This window comes from Solanum verrucosum, unplaced genomic scaffold (genome assembly GCF_900185275.1).
Source record: "Solanum verrucosum unplaced genomic scaffold, falcon-dt-bn FXZP01000060.1, whole genome shotgun sequence".
NCBI classification, from domain to species: domain Eukaryota; kingdom Viridiplantae; phylum Streptophyta; class Magnoliopsida; order Solanales; family Solanaceae; genus Solanum; species Solanum verrucosum.
The window spans coordinates 2,967,798-2,992,960 of NW_026020129.1; the positions used below are offsets into that span (position 1 = coordinate 2,967,798).

Genomic DNA, 25,163 nt, shown 5'->3' on the forward strand with positions numbered 1-25,163 from the left:
TGTCTTTATGTGGTCAATGCACTTGTAGAACTCATTAAATTATTGCAATCTTCTTGTTTTAGAGACCCCACAGAGATATTCCTAAATCTTGCTGTGTGCATCAGTTATTGCTTTCTCTTTTTCTTTTAGATGTGATAAAAAAATGTTTCTGATGTTTGCTTCATTGTGCACTAAGCATATTTATTCAGTTCAGAATGTTACAGATTTTATTCTTCCCAAGCATCTGAAGTTTCCTAAGTCAGTTAGGTAAAACATTGCCAGAGTGGTACTACTACATTGGAATTTTTGGTGTATATGATCAAAATCTGGCAATGTGATCATAATCTAAATCTAACATTATTACTATATGTTGTTGTTGGCGGAAAAAACCCTTCGATTTTGCTCTTGAAATGGTTCCCTCTGCACATTTTCATCGCACACGATTGAGTGCTAGATAAGCGATTAGCCGGTATCCCACTAACATTAGAGCCATGATGAATACATCCATCCACATATTGTTCAGGCCTATTGATTTTATGGCTGGAAATTCTGCAACCTGACAATAGACGCCTTTTGAACACTCATAGTAGTCGTTATCATTGTATTGTACCCCTAGAAGCAACTTGTAGCAGTAGTAGCTGTAGCTCAAATATTTTAACCAGATTATGAAAGGGGGAATTTGTTGAATGTAATATCCTCCAGCAATTAGGAAGACTAAAGTTGTGACTGATGCTAAGGTAGTGGCCTGTTTCACATCCATGAGCATGGCACCATATGCTAGACCGAGGCTCTGAGAAACGAGTACGCTGTAAAGGACTACTAGAAGAGATAGGATGAATGTGGCAGGGTTGGCTTTGAGCCCACCCATCCAATATAGGATGAAGGTAAATGCTGTTGGTAGTGCTAGTTCCAAGGGAAGATCCCCAACAGTTTTAGCTAGAAAATATGATGAGAGTCGGTACATTCCTGATGATCGCTCTTTGATGAGCATCCTTCTTTCTTGGGGAAAAGTGAAAACTGCATTGTAAAGTGGATAGAAGCCCCAGAATACCGCGAAGAAGAATACCATTGCAATCTGCACGAGGAAGTCAAATTATAAATATCATAATAGCAATTGAATTTTCCTATTCTATGTTGATGCGAAATGTGATAAGATCAGATTGTCAATATTAACGTAGCAAAACTTGGAAATGGTTTTACATTAGAAGAGATTGTCATGTTGCTGTAAATACGAGCCTGCTCTGCTGTTATTGGAGCTACCTAGTGTAAATATTGAAACTAGTTTTCTTCCTAACATATAATAGTTCTTACTCTGTCTTCAATGTGGGATGTTGGAGTGTGCCACCATAACAATCCAGCAAGAAATGCTACACTAACAACTTGGAAGATTCTAAGCTTGTTGAAGGTCTCGTATCTTCGTTCCTTCAGCCCCCTTAGTAGCAGCACCTTAAATTGATAGCCCCAACTGGTGCACCAGTGCTCTGACTTCACACCGTTTCCTGCATGAGTAGAGCACGATAGAGCTGGAATCAGTCACTAATTCGAGGTAGAGAACAATTTGATAGTCAATTAAAACCATCCCTTTCTTCACAGTTACTTGAAAACTTACTTGTTGAAACATCCTTTGCGTAGCTGTAGTTATTGGTATCTGAACTGCATAGCTCAGTTTTCAGCCTTGTAGAAATGTTCTTGTCATAAGCAGAGATGAGAGCTTCTCTAACAGATTTCTTCTCCTGTTCACTACTGTCACCTTGCTCAATTGCATGCTTGGAATCAGGTCCAATTCCTGAAATTTCGAAGATCCTTTTTAAAGAGATGTTTGACACCATATACATGATTTTTAAATGTCTCAATGTTTGCATATCTTTTGCCCCTCTATATACAGTAATTGGTCAAAAAGGAAAATTAAAGAAATTAGATTGAGATTTACTGATTAAATAGTAGGACAACTTATGAGTGGATTCTCTTTTTTACTCTACTTAAAGGTATTGAATAATTACCATTGCTTATCATCAAGATTAGTGACTCATCTGACTTTAGCAAAACCAATAATGAAAACTATGGACCTCTAAAGTAAGTTGATTTGCTAGGAATGATATTTATGTTAAGAGTGTTTGAATTACCATTGGCAAGATCAAGCAAGAGATCAGCAGGATTGATAGTGATGGATGTGGAAAAACCAACAGAGGAGAAGTACTCGAGGGCGGTTGATGCAGGACCATAGTAGATAGGGCAGCCTTCAGAAAGCAAGACTACCTTATCAAACATATGGTAGAGCCTGCTGGATGGTTGGTGGATTGTAGTGATCACAGTTCTACCACCGTCAGCTAGGCGCTTAACAGTAGTTAGAATCCTCAGAGCTGTAGTAGAATCCAAACCAGAAGTAGGCTCATCTAGCAGTAGTAAACTCGGGTTAATTAGCATTTCTTGACCAATACTGACCCTCTTTTTCTCCCCACCTGATATCCCTCTAAATAATGGTCCTCCTATCATGCTGTTTCGACACTTGTTTAACCCGAGCTCTGCTATAACATGCTCCACATGCCTTTCTTTTTCCTCCCTGCTTAGGCTTTGGGGAAGCCTTAACAGAGCTGTGAAGAGGAGAGTTTCTGTTACAGTTAGATGAGGATATAGGACATCATCCTGTGCCACGAATCCAGTACGGCGTTTGATAGCTCCTGAGAATGGCTGGCTGTTGTATGTAATTTTCCCTGATAGCTTACCCGATAGACGGCCTCCTAAAGCCGTTAGGAGGGTAGTTTTTCCACTACCTGATGGACCTAACATTGCTAGCATCTCCCCTGGGCACACAATACCTGTCACTCCATTTAGTATAGGCTTTTCTTTTGTGCTTGATGGTCCTCCACAACACATTCCTTTTGTTTCTTGCTTAATCTTGTAAACAACTTCTTCAAACTGCATAACATATTAATCAAGATATCAACATATTGATAAAGAAACAAATTGAGTACTATTATGCATGTAACTAACAAGTCTAGAGAGAAATTAAGTTAGAAAAGAGACCTTCAAAGTTATGGGAAACAAGGCCCTTTGTATAAAGGACTCTGAGTTCTTCATCTCTGGCTTCGACGAATTAGGTGGAGGTGCCATCAATTCTGTGCCAAAGTTTTCTGGTTTTGGTGCTACACAATGAAGAGGCATTGGTGTTTTGTTTTAGCAGTGTGTTTTACTGATGAATACTGAATATGAAGAGAAGTTAAAGAGTTGCTTTTAACTTGAGTTTTCTCAAGAGAAGTGAACAACCATATAAATATATAAACTGAGAAAGACACAGAAGAAAAAAGACCAGTATCTATTGTGTGTTAAAGTCTCCATGATGTAGGTCTATCTCGCCCTTTATTTTTTCCTTTGTGGTTCCCACCTTTTTTCTCTTAAAGTAATGTAACACTTTCACTTAATCAAATTATTTAAACCATTCTTTCATTTTGATCCTCTCTTCTCTCTTTTTCAGAACCGGCAATATTTGGCTTTAGATTACTAATTTTATATGTCTCAGACGTGTTACCAAAAAAAACATTTTTTTCTAAGACGTGGCCTTTGTCTATGCCACACCAGTAGATCTATTTAGAAAATAGCCAAATTAAGGGTACTTCATAGATCATCCAACAATAAGAAGTGGGTAATGAGAAGCATGCCACTGAACAGATCATTTTTTCACTTGCCTTGCAACTCTGATTGAAAAGAAACTTAGATTTAGACATTTAATTATCTTTGAAATGAATTTTTTTAAAGCAAGTTGCAATAAAAGAAAATGAAAATCTAATGTGGCAATACCCTATGAATTATGGGTTTTGTAGGCTAATTTTGTCGGATTTGTGCTTTTCCCCCCTCCCTCTTTTTTTCTCTCCTTTTTTGTTATTTAAGCATAGTCATGTACGGATGATTTATACACACTAATATTATAATTATTTTCATCATTCAATAAAAAACAGGAATTAGATAGGATACTAGTCGGTAAATAGTTCATAGCTAACATATTTTTTTGATATTTCATCGTCAAATCGGATTAGCGATAATTTTTTGGTGTTTGTTATATTTTAGCTTGCTTGGACGATCATAGGTGAGGTGTCTTATTTTTTATGTTACTATTTTCACTTTTTATGAACGGTCACGTATAATTATTTGATAATGTAAAAAATATATGTGTTAACAGCGTATAGAAGTAGAACTCTTTTCCTATTCATTTGAATTCCTTTAACTTAGAATTTTTATTTTTATGTACTTCTTTATAAGACTGATAGTGCTTCCCACCTTTAATTCAATAAAGCTCTATTATTTTTGGACTTTTTTTTAAAGTTTTCTGCAAATGGGTTCTTACATTATCTGCATGTCAACTCTTGTGCATGCTGCACCTTTTTTTTTCTTGGCTTTTAATAACTATACTATATATTTGTTTTTCTATCTTATGCACTGCTTTCTTTTTCTCTTTATGTCATGCGTCTTAACCACCAAGGATTATAATGAGACGGATACGGTCTCTTCATTCTTAATCAGTGATCTTAGGTTCGAGTTTGTGGTCAATGAAATGGTTGAGAACCCTGACGTCTCAGGTTCAAAACTTAGTGGAGACAAAAAAACATTTCTTCCTATCTGATCTAGCCTCGATGGATAGAGTTACCTGATACCTGTTGTTGGTGGGAGGTGCCAAGTATTCCGTGGAATTAGTTGGGATGCGCAAAATTTGGTCTAGACACCACGGTCATCAAAAAAATAAGATAGGCCTTACACAACACAAATTCAAATTTGTCGGGTCTATTGAGTGGGAAACCAAAAATATTATGCGTCTTAGGTTCTATTCTTTGGAAACAACCTTTCTACCTACACGCCTACATGGGATAGTGATAGAATTTGCGTATACTAAGTTTGATTAATACTCATTGACATTTGATTAGTGATTTGGTGCTCTTCAAGTGATGGAATATACAACGTAAGGTCACAGATTAGTAAGAAAAGCAAAAAGATGCTAACTTTACTGTTTTCATATGTTCATAAAATTCTCACAAAATAATTAAAAGAAAACTAATTTCTTTTTCTATAATAGAAGGAAAAGAAAACCTTATTTGGTGATTTTGTCAGTGGGGATTGATGCAAAGCTGCATTTGCAGGAAATATTCTGAAAATATATAGAGTAACATGACTAAGCTGGGAGTTGAGTGGTGCCCTATTTATGCACACGGCCGTACATTATTATATGTGATGAACATAATATAAATTTCGAGTGCGGGAATCTTAATAGTTCAGTTGGTTGACTACTGGAACTTTCATTTTGTTACTATGAGTTCAGTTCCCCTCCTCCATTTTCCCTTCCCTTACCCCGATGTAATAAACTTCTTTTTTGAAGTTTCAGTTGGTTGACTATTTAAACTTTCATTTTGTTGGTGTGGGTTCAGTTCCCCATCTCCATTTTCCCTTTCCCTACGCCGATGTAATAAACTTCTTTTTTCGAGCAACAACTAAATTCAAACTCTTTTTTTCCGACCTATTTGACTCTTTAGTCATAGTTATGTAGGTGATATTACGAGATCAAGTTGCAACAATAGCTGAATATGCAACAACTATCCAAGATCGCATATCCAGACGAGAACTAAGCTCCCACTCACGACCCATGTAACAGGCTACGACAAGTAAGGAGTATAAAACAATTAGTTCATTAGGATCACTATTTAATTAATCTCTTGCTGGAAACCTATTTTCTACCTCTATAAGATAGAGATAAAATCTGCTTAAACATCTGATATCAACCTCTCTAAACTCTACTAGTAAAATTACACCGAGTATTTGAACTACTAGTAACATGCACACATTTTTCAACTTTTCCATTATTTAAACTATTTCCTCCTTAAATTTCTGTTTGCTGCATTTATTTAGTTAAAATAAACATATAATTTATATCATCATAGCTAGCATTGTTGATCTAGATATTATTCTATTTCTTCTTTTGTAGATGTTAACATGTGTAGATCAAGCCTACAGTAATTTGAAATTTTATGCTTTATTTCTTAAGATAAATTTGGAAAATTGAGAGAATCCCTAATCCAAAATTGTGGTGCATTTGTCACTGGTTTTGTAGATGTTAACATGTGTAGATCAAGCCTACAGTAATTTGAAATTTTATGCTTTATTTCTTAAGATAAATTTGGAAAATTGAGAGAATCCCTAATCCAAAATTGTGGTGCATTGTCACTGGTTTTGTAGATGTTAACATGTGTAGATCAAGCCTACAGTAATTTGAAATTTTATGCTTTATTTCTTAAGATAAATTTGGAAAATTGAGAGAATCCCTAATCCAAAATTGTGGTGCATTTGTCACTTTCCAGTTAAAAAAATCATAGGATATACATACCACTCGTGGGGAGCATTTATGCTTATCTCCAGTAAGCAGTATAATACAATTTCACTATTTTAGTAACAGGAAAATAAAGTGGACAAGGATCAATTCTGATACTCACTCGATTTGATATGCATGTCTGGTATAGTTTGATTCGACACGAAATTAAAAGAAAAAAAAATAAAGATTTAAAAATGTGGTCTTTAATATTTCATAATGTTTAATTTGTGTGACTATAAAGATTTGAGTACTACATCTCTCTAGTTAAATAGAGTTATCTTCGCGGAGCCTTAACGATCCCGATGGTAATGTTTAAATGGAAGGAGAGGTTGTTATGGAGATAGGTTTTTGTAAAATTAAACTTCTGAAATTTGTGGGTTAAATCTGTTGTGATATTTATTTGGTTATAAAAACTTTTTATTAAAAATAAAATGAGAAGGTGTTGAAAAATTATAAAAAATAAATAAAGTATTTGACCAAATTTAATTTACTACATCTGCTCTGGACCCACTCAGTCCGTCGATTTTCTTTAATTGATTTTTACACTATTTTTATTAGCATAACTTGTTCATTTATAAACACAACTCATTTTGATCGATCCGAATTTAGCTTAACCTTCCACTTAATTAAGACTTTTATTAATGTAACAAGAGATTAATAAGGACAGTCTCAAACAAAATGGAACATAATGAGTGTATATAAGTTGCAAATTGGTAACCACATATTAAGCAAATAAAAAGTGAAAATCAATGGTTTCTTTTTCCTAGTAAAGCCATTTGATTCTTATATTCTACATTCCCTTTGATAGAAAATTGAACTATAATTTTCAATATTCGTATCAAGCAAATCCAATCTATCACCATATTCTATAATTAGGTCGTTGATTTCTGTAATATTCATTAAATAATTTCATAATAACTAAAGTTGATTAGGTTACTAATTTCTTGATTCTCTCATGATAATGAATTCCACCTTTTCGATTAATAATGAAAAATGTTAAATAATAGAGAACGTTAGCTTGAAGACCTATATGATTCAACTTTTGAATAACTTAGGTACAAATATCTGGAAAAAAGATTTTTATTGTCCGTGTATATAAATTAAATAAAAAATTAAACATGACATTGTTCATGGTAATTTTACCACCTTTAACCAAATTATAATTTGTATCCATTTATGAAAGGGAAAAGAAGCAGTATTAACTTATGTTTATGGAAAATATAGTGAGATTATTTAGTAGTTTTTTTTTTCTTTCAAAATGTAGCTGTATTTTCCTTTCAAAACGTAGCGAAATAAAGTGAATTTGTGCGAATACAAAATTTAATCCTAATTGAAAATGTGGATATACATTATCTGATTGTAATTGTACACGTATATTACTATATAAGAAGAGCGAATAGTACACACCTCTGCATCGACACGTGTGCTTCCCTCAAATTGACCAAACAAACATTCACACACAAGAGGAAAGTTCTCATTAATAGATCCATCCTAATTACCTAATCATAACCGTCCACGTTGCTTTCCTTTTCATTATTACAAACTCAAATACACCCAATGGGTCCCACATATTATTCTAACCCTACAAAATGCAACAAAAACATCATATTATAATGTCCCCATTCACTCATTTCTCTTTGTCCTCTTTTATTACTTTACTACAATATCCGTATTAATATATTTATCTGATTTTAACTTGATATAAAATTTTAAAAGAATATTATTTATAAAATTTGATGATAATAAATTAAAAACATTCACACAATTAAGTCAAAACGGAGAAAGAGATGGAATAATTGAATACATTGGGCATTTGTAGTCCCCTACAACTACAATTTTGCTAATTAATAAATACTCATTAATTGTATATAAATTAACCTAAGATATGTACATTGGACTTTGTCCATGGTCCCACTTTGGATGTGGGATCACTTTAAGAAACCCACACAAATGGGTCGTTCTATTTCCTTTTTAGTCAGTCCCAAAAGAATGTCACATTCCTTGTTTTTCTTTTAATTTGTTTTATATTTAAAAATTACATAAAAAGTATTTAAAATCACAATGTAATAATATGAGATATTAAAAACAACATAATTAAAAATCATAAAACAAATTTTATTGACTCTTTAATTCCATATTGAAGCAAAAGAAGTTTGTTTCAAAATAACATTAAAAGTACTGTAAATTCAAGTAAAATAACAACTAAAAATATTTAAGAATCATATAAGAAATTTAGTTGACTTTCGTAAAAGTACCTACATCGCATAAAATGGAACAGAAAGAGTAATATATATTATTTGAAAATGATATAAGAAGTGTTATAAATCACAATAAATTAGCAACTTCAAAATATATTTAACAAAATCACATACAAAAAATTATATAACTCTCCAAATTTCATCGGTGTCACATAAATTGAAACAAAGAACTACTCCCAATTTATGTGACTTACTTTCCTTTTTAGTCAATCCCAAAATAATGTCACATTTCTATATTAAGTAACAATTTCACTATAAAATATTTGTTTTACCCTTAATGAAATAATTTACAGTCATACAAATTTATATAATTCATTTTGGACCACAAGTTTTAAAAGTTTTCATTTATTTCTTAAACTCCGTGGCGAATCAAACTACCTCACATAAAATGAGACGGAGGAAGTAATATATATATTGGGCCCGCGCTGGCGCGGGAACCTAATATCTAGTATATATATAATAAGTGGGAATATCTACTACTTAGCGCATGACAAGTGTTGGATGATATGTGCTTAGATAATGTTGTACATTCTTCTTTTATAGTTGTACCTTTAAAATTTATATTATTGGACAATTTAACACCATTAATTACCTACCTCATTTGGGCCCATTTTTTTTTTATATATATATATATATATATATAAATAAATAAAATAAGCCACAATGCAAAGATTTTTATAGTATTTAGTTACATTATAACTATCTTGTTAGCTTTTAACCAAAAGCAGTACTTCTTTTAAATAATAAATATGTCATTGTATGAGCTATTTATTACTCATTCCTTTTGAATTTGTTACTCTGATTTTGATCTGACACATAGTTTACGAAAGTAAATTAGATTTTGAGAAAAAACATTAAGTGATACTTGAAGTTGTCCCAGATTTTTAAAAAGACACCTTAACTTTGTGTGCGTCCTATTACCCCACAAAACATTCAAAATCACAATAAATACACATTTTTTACACAATATTTCCACTTTGGACAAAAATATCCTTCGAATGTGCAATTTCTTAAAAATAAAAAGTCGGACCCATTATTGATTTATTGAAGGATGCTTTGGTAATTTCCTATGATGAATTCGTTTTGTTTGTTTCTTTTAAATTTATTTTACTATACTAAATAATTGTATAAAATATTATGAATCACGACAATTAATTACTTAAATATTTAAAAGATATAAAAATATATAAAAGATCTGATTGACTCTTCAAATTTTACCGGTGACACATAAATTGGGACAAATGAAATAATATATATTATTTGAAAATTTCTTAGAAAGTACTATAAATTACAGTAATTAACAGCTAGAAATATTTCAAAGACAAAAAAAATGATTGAATCTCAAATTTTTTTTAGTACTACATAAATTGACAAAGAAGAAATGACCTCTATTATTTGAAAATGGCGTAAAAGTATTACTAATCATACAATAAGAATTAACAATTTAAAATTTTAAAAGACTTTAATGCTTTATACTTATTCTATTTCCACTTTGGACAAAAATATCCTCCCAATATGCATATTTTTTTAAACAAAAAGTGGGACCCATTATTGATGTATTGAAGGATGCTTTGGTAATTTTCCTATGATGAATTCGTTTTGTTTGTTGTTTATTTTTTTTTAAAAATAATTGTATAAAATATTATAAATCACAATAATTATTTACTTAAATATTCAAAAGATATAAAAATATGTAAAAGATCTGATTAACTCTTCAAATTTTATCGGTTACACATAAATTGGACAAATGAAATAATATATATTATTTGAAAATTACTTAGAAAGTACAATAATTTACAGTAATTAACAATAGAATATTTTAAAGACAAAAAAAATTGATCGAATCTCTAAATTTTATTAGTACCACATAAATTGAGAAAGAAGAAATAACCTTTATTATTTGAAAATTGCGTAAAAGATATTACAAATCATACAACAATAATTAGCAATTTAGATAATGATAAGGGGTAAACTATCCATGATTTCATAAAGTGTACAAGTATTGTAGGACATTCCAAAATAGTATAATAGACAATAATTATTGGACGGATGGAGTAGGATTAAGTCTTTCTTTCAGTACTTTTCTCACATTAATTAATTTCTCTCAGGATTCAATTAGTGAATCTTTAGTAGAATTAATTAGAATACTTTTTACTTAATAAAATAAAAGTTCAAATAAGATTAACATAAAGAAAAATAAAAAAATCCTAAAAATCTATCAATATATTAAACAACATACAACATATATAACAAAGTTCTAATAAGATTAACAAAAAGGAAAAAAAAAAACAAAATTCTTAAAAATCATCAACAAACTACATACAAATAAAAAGAAAGCTATTCCAACAAAAGAATACATAAAGTTAAAATGAACTTTAAGAATTCTAGCATCTTAAGCATATTGAGGCAAACATTTTAATTTAATGTCATTTCTCTCCAAAGAAAGAAAGACATTGAATATTTTAATTTAATGTAAAATTTAATTTTTTGGGGTTATGAATATAAAAGGTTTGAAAGTTATGAATATTATTAATACTAATTAAAAGTATAATTTATGAAGATGAAAAAGTGTGAGTTATGAAAATAACTTTTAAAAATAATATAATTGAGAAAAATTCAAAAAAGGAGAAAAAAGAAAAATGACAATGAAGGTCATAGAGAGCGTCACATCACCGTTTAAGGTAGCTCTACTGATAATTGTGAAGAAAGCATATTAATGGATTAAAAATAAAAAAGAGGTAATTAAACCCTAAAATATTATAAAGACATCTATAAAATTTGGTTGAAGCTCAAAATCTATTAGTGCCATATAAATTGGATAGAGGAAATAACATATATTATTTGAAATAACATGAAACTTACTACAAATCACACAATAATTAGCAATTTCAAAATTTAAAGGACATACAAAAAATTTGATCAACTCTCAAAATTCTACTAATGCCACATAGTTTGGGATAGAAAAAGTAACATATACGTAAAATGTACTATAACTCATAATAATTAAATAACTTCAAAATCTAAAAGACATATGCAAAATTTGCTTGACTTTCGAAATTCTATCAATGACACATAAATTGGGACAAAGAGAATATTGAAAATTACATATAAAGTATTATTAATCACAATAATCAACAACTTAAAATTTAAAGAACATGCAAAAAAATTGTTTGACTGTTAAAATTTTATTTATGTCACATAAATTAAAATAAAAAATAAAAATATATGTTGGGCCCGTGCTAGCACGGGCTACTGTAACTAGTATATAATAAGTGAGAATATCTACTACTTAGCACATGACAAGTGTTGGATGTATGTGCTTGATAGTGTTGTACATTCTTCTTTTATGGTTGTACTTTTAAAATTTATATTATTGGACAATTTAACACCATTAATTACCTACTACTTTATTAGCCAAAAAGTTTGACCTCATTTGGGCCCATTTATTATTTATATGTTTTCAATTTTCAATATATATTGTCTATCTAATTCTTTTTTTCAACCTTTTATTTTAAACTTCTTGAAATTTAATTACCTATTTATTACTCTCTCTATGCACTTTTAATTGTTATGATTTCCTTTTTAGAGTCAAACTATAAGAATTTTAACTAATATTTTACAATGTGTTTTTTCATCATATTCATAGGCAAAAAATTACAATTTATAGTACTTTTTGTATAGATTTTGCATATTTAAATTTTTATTTTAAAATATCTAATTAATACAATTTGATTTAACTTTGAAAATTAGTCAAATGGACTTTCAAAAAGCACAACATGACAAATACAAGTGGACGGAGAGAGTATATTTTAGCTACAAAATATATTAGAGGTAAAACTTTTTAAAAAATTTAAATTTTTATTGCGTTGACTCTTGAAATCTTATCAGTGTCATATGAATTTGAACAAATTATATATTATTAAAAGTTACATAAAAGATGCTATAAATCACAATAATTAGCAATTAAAAATATTTTTAAATCATATAAGAAATTTGGTTGACTAATTGAAATAGAATAAGTAACATGTACTATTTGAAAATAACGTCAAAATTTCTACAATTCACAATAAATTAACAACTGAAAATATTTATGATTATTCACGTGAATTGAAACATGAGTAACCTATATTATTCAAAACTAACGCAAAAACACTATAAATCACAACAATTTAATAACTTCAAATATATTTTTAAGAAAACATATAAAAAATCGACTGATCTTCAAATTCCATTTATATCACATAAGTTAAAACAAAAAAAATTAATATTTATTGGGCCCGTGCTGGCACGACACCAAATATCTATATATATGTGTCACAAATGGAAAAGTCCCAATCAAGGAAGCAACATATATCATTTATAAATGACTTAAAAAGCATTAAAAATTACAATAATTACCAATTTAAAATATTTAAAAGCTATATAATACAATACGTTGACTCTCAGAATTCTATCAGGCTCACATATATTGGGACAGAAAAAATAACACATATCATTTTAAAATTACCAAAAAAGTATTATAAATAATAATAATTAACAACTTCAAATATCTGAAAGACATTTTAAAAGGGTTAATTTTGTAATTTTATCCATATCACATAAATTAGGACAAAGTGACCAGTAATGTACGTTATTTGAAAGTTACATAAAAATATTATAAATCACAATAATTAATAACTTAAAACATTTTTTTTAAAAATATGAAAATTTGGATGACTCTCCAAATTTCATTTGTGTCACATAAATTGAGACAACAAAAATAACATATATTGGGTCCATTTTAATTTATTTGTCTTATTTTTTATTTTTTTTATATTTAAAAATTGCGTAAAAATACTATAAATCATGATAATTGACAATATAAAATATCTTTTGAAAAAAATACAAAAATTCCATTGATTGTTGAAGTGAATCTATCGTAAAAATACTATAAATCATGATAATTGACAACATAAAATATTTCAAAAATGTTGTATGTGGGTAGTCTTATTATGCCTTAAATAACGTCAAAGAAAGTACAGGGTTGTGATAAAAAAACTTATTCCTTTATCCACGCAAACAATCGCTTCAAAAACTCGGTTATTAGCTCCAAAACATACCATTTATATTATTGGGCCCATGCATATCTAGTATATATATATGTGTGTGTGATCGATCAATTGTATATACATGTACATGTTTTCAAAGCACAAACTGAATGTGTGTGTGGACACTTATATATGTTTACAAAGCAGAAGTTAGATGTATACGAGTGATCAACTGAAAATTTTAAATACAAGTATATGTATAAGTATTATATGCTATAGTTTGTGATTATTTAAAAATAGCACTATAAAAGTAATAAGAAAGTAAATACGCTAAGTCAGATCATTTTTCCCTTAAATAAAAAATAAGACGGTATAGTTAATGGTCTTTTTCGAAGTGTTAGTGCACTATTCTTGCTGTTCAATTTATTTACACAATTTTCATTTATGAGGTTAATTAGATAAATAATTATATGTTTTAGTCTATATATTATAATAAAATCAGAGTATCTACATAGCGAGCTGACATGACACGAAGATTTAAAAATTAATATGAATATCGAAAATGGATGATTGGTCGCGATCACCTTCTTTTGGAGAAGGAGTTTGTTACTGTAACCCTTTCTCCGGTCAATAATGAAAAAGTCACTTCACTTTGTCTAATTAAATGTCATGAAACTCGTTAAACTAATTAATTTGCTACGTATAATAGAAACTCACAAAACAAAAGGAGAAGTGATCTTCTATGATACTAAAATAAAGTTGAATATGCATTTCTATTCTAATTTTTAAAAAAGTAGAATTTAGTAACTTTTTGTGATACTAATTTAATTAGGTGAGCACCCATGAAATTACCTCCTTTTTTCTTCTTTTTTATTAATCCTTACCATTTCAATTTGTTAAGTATTTCTTATACAAATGAAAGAGATTTTCTTCCACTAGCTAGCTCATTGCTTTTTTGACATATATATTTTTTTTGAAATATTCTTTCTTGCTTTCACACCTTTTATAATTTATCTCGAGCCCCATGTTGCATGGGAGAAGATATTCTCTCCCTATTCTTCCTAATATAGCATCCATACTTAAATCATCTTTGACCGATTGTAACCCTTCAAATTCATATATTCTAAACTTTTCTATGTCTTGTTATGTCATTCATGTCGATCGAACATTTCATTTTTACTAAGATTATAGTTTTGTATACTCACGTTTGAATATTTTTATAAGTCTTCCTTCGATTTTAATCAGACCTCTAAGATTCGAGTTCTAACCATGAAATATAATATACCGTCCGTTTGAATGATGAAATTAACTCGTACTTTTGGGAGTAGTTATTTTCTTTGTAGAGCTGTTGACAGAGGCTTTGCTGGTCGAAGTCTTATTTTTAAGCTGAGATATAATTTTTATTTTCTTAATTGTGTGCGCTATTAGCAAATAGTTCAGCAAGGTCAGCTTAGACCTAAGTTTTGGCATTAAGTATCAGTTGCGCTCCTTGAATTTGAGGCGTGACATAAAAGAAAATCCAGATAAGGAGAACTTCCCCTTAATTAAATGATCCTTACACTATGTGAATTCGAATTGATCAAGACATCAATACAGATATCAAACATCGGATAAAAAAAAGAAAGAAAGAAAAATGTCATTCTTCTTGTCCAACATTTCATGTTCATTAACATTAAACTTTTGTATAGTGATCACGTTTGGATGTTTTTTTTATAGACTAGCTATAGCTCTCTAGTTCATTTGAGAGCATCTAAGATTTGTTAGGCCTTCTTTAATTCTTTTGATTAATTAGTACAAATATAAAACAATTTATGGTCTTATCGATCTCTTTTTTTAAAAGTAAAGTCTATATACTGATTATCTGAATTATTCTTCCTATAGTCTATTTGTCTCATGCAAAGTAGTTTCTTCTACCTGTACAAAACCGAACTGAAAATCGAACCAAATCGCAAATCGAGTTAAACCGAAAAAAACCCCCGACTAGTGGTTGGTTTGACTTGGTTTGGTGTTGAAAAAAAAAACCCGATTATATTTGGGTTGGTTTGGTTTTAACTAAAAAAAACCAACCCGACATTATATATATAATTTTAAAATTTTATTTTATACATAAAATTATTTACTTTTATATAATTTTTAAATATTTGTTATACTTTTTTATAGTTTTTATCTTTTAATATATTATTTCAAGTTTGAAACTTAGAATTTTGAATAGTTCCAGAAAGATTATAGTCCATAGATGTTGGTAATTATAATAAAACTTAAATCAAAACCAAATTAATACTAATGCAAAAAAAAATCAATTTAACACTAAGAATGACAATAATATTGAATATTTGTTCTTTGGTTTTACATTGGTTTAGACAATTAAAGTACAAAATCTAAATTTAATTTCCTTTAATATTTAGTCATGTAACTAATATTTATTAAACTTATTTTAGCATGATTTAGTACTTTTAAATTATGATCATTTTCATTATGACTTGTTAATTTGCAATATTTGTTTTACGCGATTTCATTATTATTAATTTTTTTGGATATTTTAGTGCATTAATCATATCATTGTTTGTGTTGTATTCTTAAGAAAGACCTTAAATAGTTGTATTTTGGTAGGACTGGAGAAATATTTGAAGTACAAGTAAATTATATGTTTGTATGAATACTTTAGTAGAAAAACCCGAAAAAATCCGAAAAAACCCGAGGTTGAAAAACCCGAGTTTTATTGATTTGGTTTGGTTTATAGATTTAAAAATCCGACACAAATGATTTGGTTTGATATTTGAAAAGTCCGAACCAACCCGACCATGTACACCCCTGCAGTTCTACCTTCTGATTTTTCTTATTAAACTTTTAGAATTGTCCTTGTCTTGTTTACTGATTCATATATAGGAAAAGCATTTGTTGGATAGGACTTTATTCAAAAATTTGGACCATCCCTCGTAATAAGGCTATAAAGAGCTAGGGAATATATGAAATAAAGAATAAAATTCACCTCTGAATAGTGCATTATATTGGATGTGTGAATAAAGTCCAAATATTGAAAGTTGGCCAAGTGAGGAAAAATGTGAGATCGTTTGAGAAAAAATCATACAAGTTTAATTTGATCAAATGGTTAATATAATACCATGTTAGGAGTATAGTTTAGTTATTTTACCCCAATAATTAGTATTGAAATCAATGGATTGATGACAAGGGTATGAAAATGCCAGAGTGATGACATCATGGGGGTCCGTCTTACTACCTTTGCAACTTGCACCCTGGTTTACTAGCTTTACCTATAGCTTGGAGATTCGTACACATAAAATACGTTTCTAGATTTTGATGGCCGTAAATATTTTATTGTTATAGGTGATAGACGATTAATCTCTAAATGAATCCATAAAAACTTAATGATGGGCCATATGGATGGGTCACGTCCCAACTGTGGGTGAGACCGACAAGTACCATATGAATGCATATGATACAACTATACACATGAATCATGACACGTGTCACACTTTATAAACAAATAAGCATGTGACACAACTAACAAACTAGTAATTTTTTTATTTTTTTTTATATATACATGTAAGGGCCATCCGGCCTAATTGAACCATATGACTGAAATGACAAGTGAATACACATGAACTTCATTATATACAGTGTCTATATATAAAGCTTCTATTAAAATTCGAAATCATACAATTGTCATATTACCTTAACGAAATTTTTGACATCTTCAATCAAATCTTCAATACCTTAATTAATAGCATCCCTTTGTCCCCTCATCCAAATTGTCCTTGAATTTCCTCCACTAAACATTTTCTCTCTCACACAAACATACATTTTGGACCATTGATGTGTAAAGTTCATTATATGCTAACACTCTAATGTACAAACACAAGGAACCAACACTCACATAATAGGAAGTTCTTATCATTCATAGATTGTAAACATAAAACAGCCTATCAAATTGTACCAACAGAGATTCCGAGTTCGAGTTTTAATGTCATGTCAAAAAGAATTTTAATGTGATTGGTCATAGAAAAATATTAGGCATGCATCATATGAAATGACGTGTTGAAGACGTAATGTAATGAAGTAAAGAACAGTGTGTGTCCTCACTTTAATAAATTAACCTTTTAGGTGAGATGATTATGATGCTTCAAGAATATGATATCGAAGCAATTAGAGGTACTAGGTTCGAATCCCACTACCACTTATTACCATTAAAAATTCAATATTCTTGGCGCATGCATAATCTTTTTTCTAGATTCGCACAGGAGAAAACAACATTAAAAATATAATTAAGTGTATTTTCTCTAACAACTTACACTTAAAATGATCCATTATAGTGGGAAAATGCAAATTAAGTGAGAAACCAATTAATAGCGCAATGAATTAGCGATGAGAACCCGTGAAAATAAGGATTATAGCCCTTTTAATTAGTCCTTGCTATATTTGAATGTACATTTAATTTTTAACTACTTGAAATATACATTTTTAATTTCTTTGCTTATGAATATTTACAATTTTTTTGAACTATTTACCTTTTTATAGTTAAATACTCATGAGAAAATTAATCATATTGTTTTGGAGTATAATATACTACTAAAAATAGTTCTATTTACCTTTTTTATAGTTAAATACTCATGAGTTTTGTTAAATTTATATTGTTACTTAGGAGTATAATATACTACTAAAAATAGTCCAAATATATCACACTTCCTTGTGAAAGGGCCAAAAGAACATATTATTAATGAACTGTTAAATCATAAATGCATTTTGTCATAAAAGTAAAGATCAAAATCGGAATTTCCCAATAATGAAGGGACCAAAAGAATAAGTCCCTTTGTTTTTAATTATCTTGTCCTACCTTTTTTTATAGTTCGTTTTTTTTAAAAATATATCTTTTCTTTTTTAACAACTTTTAGTATCTACCTTCCACGTGACATGTTTAAGATCACAAGATTAAAATATGTTTTGATACATTTGACATTTTTTTAGTTTAAGACAAGAAGATTCAAAAGTTTTCTTTACTTTTTAAACTCCGTATCAAGGCAAAACAGGACAAACAAATTAAAATGAAAGAATAAAAGGGTTTCAGAGCCTTTTTTTTTGTTACGGGTGGGGCAAATTACACATTTGGCCGATCGATTAAATATAATTATATTCGCTAGCCAAATATATATAAAAAGAATATATACTATTATCATACATTAATATAAAAATATATTTTTTATTTTTTTTATTTTGATGGACGACTATTTATATAATTTTTTTTTTCAAGATTTCAAAGAAAGTTCCACAAACAAATCCTTCACTCTTCCAATATATATTCTTAGTAACATCAACAAAAAAAATTCTGTTCTTATTTCTGTATGTTGTCTTTGACTTTTGCTTTAATTAATTAACTCAATTAATAAATGAATCTTATATATCATATTATTAGGGATTGACAGGTAATTCAAAGCTTAAATTCTCGAATATAATTAACAAGTTATTGGAGAATCGTTATCACTTTGATTCTAAACTATTCTATATTCAATTCATAAGTATAATTCCTTTAATTTGTTTAAATCATCTTCAACATGATGAGTACTACTTTTATATTTTTCTAATTAAATTTAGTATATTCCTTTATGATAAACGAGTAGAATTAGTGTACAAAATGTTTGTTTTCGGCGCGGATTAAATTGGAATAAAGATGAAAATTATACTTTTTACTCGTTTTAATTGACTACTTTTTTTTTTTTAGAATGAGAAAAGGTAGAAGATAAGAACATTACTATATTCACATAATTTCTTTTGGGAAGGGTAAGCATATTACCGTAACTTTAATTGGAATATATCTTAGAGAAAAAGTTGTGTTCAATCATATATTTTTTATTTAATTAAAGAGTCAACTATGATGAGTGACATGAAGCAAATTAAAAGTGTTTTAGATGCCTCATCATAATTTTAATATTTTTTTATATGAGATAAAAATACAAAGTGATTTCTTTTCATTTGCTAGTTTTGGTGTCTAATATCTCATGAAATTAGCCGTGATGTGCGAAAGCTGATCCAAACATTATAAAAAGTAAATTTTTGGTTTGTTAATGGAAGTTTTCATCTAATAATTGTAAGTTATTATTTAATAGAATTTACATTAACGTTGTAAAATAATATTTATACAACCATATAATTTAAAGAAAATGATAGGCAACTTTTTAGATTGTGCGTTAATTGTTGGTAACGTAACGTCATAAATTACATTAATTAATAATATAGTTTTTTTTTTTCTGTACAAGTACATATATAACTTGAAATTCGTTTTTAATTGATATGAACATGTCAATAGGTGATATTCTCACCAATTTTATGAAAGATGTAGCGGAATAGAATTTAATTTGGATCAAGTAATGTCTGGAGTTATAGTTCAATGAATGTCTGCTTGCCTCAATAAGACTCCCCCCCACCCACCCACCCCACCCTACTCGGTATTCGTGTATCTGTATTGAAATCTGATTAAATTTAGATTCGTGTCGAAAAGTTTTATATTAATTAGGAGGGAGTAAAACGCTTTTTAACAACTGCGACTATGTATACAAGAGAATCACTACAACAGAATAGGCATTTAGTGACAATAGATCTTTCTCTTATTATCACGAAAACATCTAGTGACAATTGAGTTAATGTTATTTATATTCAGAATCGCTAAAACTTTTACCAATATTTTTATAGAGTACGGCTGATTATAAATATGCATACTTATTATTATTGTTTTAATCTTCTATTTTTTTAACATAATTTTGATTTCACATTATAAAGTTGTAAATTAAATTTGTGGTAATAGAATATATATATATATATATATATATTTTTTTTTTATTATTATTATTTTTTTTTATGGAAAGAAATGTATTCTCACATCATCTAGAATTTTGATATTCCTATATAGAGGAATTCCAAATTCTGATACTAATTACAGTTGGTCGGTTTAGACAGTTGGAAAGTTTATAATAAGAATAATCTAAAATTTAAATTATTAAAGATGAAACATTTCTTCTTTAATTATGTTACGTCGATATTACGCTATGCTTAATTTAATTTGTATGGACTAATTCTTTTTTCTTAGCTATATATGTAGAAATTTTTAATTTGTTGATAATTGATGACTATAGAATTAATTAACACAAAGCCACAACCTTCCTGTTCTCTTTTTATTCAATCTTTTCTTATGTATGGCTAAACATGGATGGTGTATAACACATTAATATATAAATATATTTAAAATAATTATCCAATTTTATTTATATAATTCAAAAAATTAAATGATGAAAGGTTTTTTTCAGAAAATAATTCTCTCCTTTCTGTCTTTTTTCAATGAAAAAAAAAGCGTTTTGAATTTATATTCTTCTTATATCATAACACTATGACATTCACATTATGCAATCGTTTAAAGAATCTTATCTAAGTGGAGATTTTCACAATGATTCATTTTTTTCCATCTAATTATTATATTTAAAATTTGTAATTAACTTTCACATAATGTCTTATTATTTCGATCCGAATATATAAAAGCTAGTTGGTGGTTGTTGTGGTTAGTGATATGAATAAAAGGAGTTTAGAAGGCGAAACGTGGCATACACTATACACTCTCAGCTTGTGGTGGGGTTTTTGAGATATCATTTTGTCAATATTGTAATGGATTTTTCTGCTACATATATAATATATAAAATTTAATATATAGTATAGTATTTTTCACTTTTAAATCTTTGTGAAACTTTCAAGGTGATGATGAAGGAAATCATGTTTTTATTTGGTGGATTATTATTGTGGGCTGTCCCTACACAAATTAAAGTGTCTAGTGTAGTACTCAATTCATTATCTTCTCAATTATTATATAGACTTCTACATTTAATACACACCCCTCTTGTAAATTGAGTGACTATATAATAACTATTAATTATTATCTCTTTCACTCATTTGTCCTAATTATTGCCACTTTAACAACCTTAATTAGTTGTTGGCCCCTAATCTAAACCCCCCCTTTTTATTGAATTGATAGTGACCGTCCATCATCTCTTTAGTACCACACCTAATTTGTTATTATTATTATTATTATTATTATTATTTAAAATATGATAAAAGCAAAGAAAAAGTTAATATATAGTGATGATTTCATAATTTTCTTGTTGAAGATGAACATTCTTTGTGACATCCTCCTAATAGAGACAACTCCATCCACGTGGGAATTCTTGTGGGTTTTTTTTCTCCTTCGCTATGCATTCGATATTTGAAATTTATTAATTTAATTATTTTAAATTCGATAAGACTCTTTATAAGATATTCTCGATCCATGCGCAAGCTCGAACACTCCAACTAATTAATTTTAGTGTAAAAAAATGCTTAACTTCCTATTTGATCAAATACTATTAAGAGTATTAACACACCTACATTCATGTAGCTTCTCCTTCTTTTCAACAATTTTAATGTACGATTTTGTTCAAACACCCAACAAATTTCCTTAGGATTAAGCTCGGTGTGATTCATCACTCACACAGGCTTATCTAAAAGTTAATCGTGTGTCACCCACATCAACTGAGTGTTTATAGTCGTTAACACCCACCAATTTTTGTTATTGTTGGTATATACGTCTCCAAAGCTAGAGGCAGAGATAGCAAACCGGTCAATAGATGGACAAAGGCGCTAAGCTAGGCTTCACGTCATCAACCCACCATTTTCATAAATCATTAGCTCTGATATCAATTATTATTAGGCAATTAAAATCCAAAAATACACTTAACATGATATGATTTTATCTGCTTTGAATCAAGTATATCCCACAAAATGAACCCCAAGTTTAGCGCATCCATAAGGAGTTGGTTAAGTGTAAAATTATGAAAGGATGTGTGAGATTTGCAAGTCCTTATCAACAGTTAGTGGTCATAGATGATACTGTATTAGGTTGTGATAGCCACTCTTTATTTAATAGTAACTAATGCTAATCCACACTTAATCCTTTAACACTTTGTTTATCCAAAAGAATTAGTGAACGTAATCCTTTATTTTGGGCTTATTTGGGACATTGCTAATGACACTTCCATTGATCACCTCATTCAAATCCACAATTGCAGCATGACGCAACACATCAACTTTAATGAACTTTTTTTCTTATTTCATTCCTAGTTACTAATACTTAAATACTTTTAATCAACACTTCCTTTGCCCATTTGTGCGTGAGCATTTTAGGTAAGACTAGCTAGCTCATCAACCAAAATTAAGGGTGTGAAGGAAAATGTTTTCCTGGAAAACAAGTAGCTTTTTGACTTATTTTCTCATGTTTGGTTGGTGAGTAGAAAATATTTTTAGTGTTTGATTTATGAATGAAAAATGTTTTTGAGAAATATCTTTTATTTTTACTAGAATATAAAATAATTTTTGAAATTGAAAATATTTTTTAAAAACAAACATAATTTTTTTTTGAGGGGGGGGGGGGGGGGTCGAGGGTAGGGATGAAAAAATAAAAATTTGAAGTTGAAAATATTTTTTAAAAACAAACTTAATTTTTTTTTGTGGGGTGGGGGTGCGTGGGGGGGAGGGGGGTCAAGGGTAGGGGTGAAAAAAATGAAATTTTGAAGTTGAATTTTTTTTTAAAAAACAAACTTAAATTTTTTTTTTGGGGGTGGGTGGGGGGGGGGGGTCGAGGGTAGGGGTGAAAAAAATAAAATTTTGAAATTGAAAATATTTTTTAAAAACAAATTCAAGCTGGCAATAGTGATGGATTGGTTTAAACCAAAACCTTCAGCTCCTAACTGTGATGGAGAAGAGACGATATCTTTTTTATTTGTGATGGATCTTTTAATTGGGTTTGGATCAAGGAATATCAATATGGGTCGGGTGGGTAGGAGAAAATTTGGTGGGTTGTGTAATGACCCGGAAGTCATTTTTTAGAAATTTTGAACTATTTGTTGACTTTAGTTAATTAGCTGAGGGGGGATTGTGGATAATTAACTTAAGCGATAGTTAATGGGCTAAAGTGATCATATATTTAAGACCCTATACCATTTGTTCCATATAATTAGATTAAGTTAGTGTAATTTGCCACTTTGAATACCTAATTATTTTATTTAGGATTTGGGAAAAAGAAAAAAAAAAACAAACTACCCTAAAGCGTGAGTCGTGCAGCCTCTAACGAAGACGGCAACCTTCGGTAAGCAAAAAAAAATTCATTCATGTGCATACCTACGAAAATATGTATTTGCCATATACATGATTTAAAGCAATTTCACATGCATATTGAATAAGTTGGATAAGGGATTTGAGTTTTTCTTTTTATATAGTTGACCGAAGTGTATTTTGCTAATTGGTTGTGGGGTTGTGGCCATTAATTGTCAATAATTTCAATCTTTACCCATTTTATATATTAAAATAATGTTGGATGAGGAATTAGGAGTGCACGCCGACCCTTGTAGCATAGTTGTCGTATGAGTTGTGGATTTAATTGAAGATTTTGGTCAGAGATTGTAGTGTTTGTAAATTGGAAAAGAAGAGCAGGTTGCTAAGTGATTACTCTCCAGGTGATGCTGGCCAATGATTACCATTATGAGTACAATGTAATAAGATTAAATAAATTAATGATGGAGTCTAGATTTTTGTAAAGTTTTCAATAGTTAAGGATGTTGATTACCCCTCTAAATTTGGTCACCATTTTAAGATTCAAGTTTGGTATACTAATGTATGTAATTGAACATTAGGCGTATTATATTACATGAAAATTATTAAATTCATGATATTTGAAAGAATTGGGACTTAGCTCTAGGCTCGAAGCTTAGGAACTTGATTATAGAGTTGGGTGTTAGTTTCAAAATCTTATTGTGGTCATGTACTTGAATAGATTGCATTGATTTGGAAGTTCAACGGAAGGGGAAGACTCAAGTCTTGGAGTGAATTCTTGATTGATTGAGGCAAGTGGATTTCTAAACCCTTGTTAAGCGTATGGAATTCGTGTATTTCCTTGTGGTATATGTTTGGGAGTAATGTGATCAATTGTTTGTGTGATGTGTTGAGAATTGTTTGAAAGACTTGTTGAATCATTGTTGAAGTTGTATCATGATTGTGTTGTTGTGAATTGTGCAATGTTATGAAAATGGTCATCTCCTAATTATTTGTGTGAACATGTCATTTGCATTGTTCTGACACATGGTTGTGACAAGTGTTATGTGCATTGAGAAAGAATAAGAAATTAAAGAGGATGTACCATTTCGAGGGACGTATCGCGCGCCGCGATGGATACTATATTTCGAGGGACGTGTCGCGCGCCGCGACGGATATTATATTTCGAGGGACGTATCGCGCGCCGCGATGGATGCATGGACAGATATGTCCCCCATGGGTCCCGGACCGAGAGACAGCGGGTGTGCATCATTAGGTCAGACATGCATCACTATACTTGACATTGCATTTCATTGTATTGCACATTTTTATTATTGATGAACTTGATCTTGTGTGTTTCTGATCTTGTGAGTGCCTTTCTGTGAAACTATTGATGAATATTGAGTTGTTATTGAGAATATATGATCTGTTAGA

General features: G+C 29.7%; 1 protein-coding gene across 1 annotated transcript; it reads right to left on the minus strand.

The window, feature by feature from the left end:
* Positions 1-154: 154 nt before the first annotated feature.
* Positions 155-3,212, minus strand: LOC125826426 (ABC transporter G family member 14). The gene is made up of 5 exons (XM_049505752.1): positions 3,004-3,212; positions 2,103-2,895; positions 1,589-1,765; positions 1,291-1,478; positions 155-1,054 (listed from the first exon to the last, which is right to left on the minus strand). The coding sequence occupies exons 1-5, from the start codon at positions 3,139-3,141 to the stop codon at positions 410-412; spliced, it is 1,941 nt and encodes a 646-aa protein (XP_049361709.1). The 5' UTR covers positions 3,142-3,212; the 3' UTR covers positions 155-409.
* Between the last annotated feature and the right edge of the window lie 21,951 nt (positions 3,213-25,163).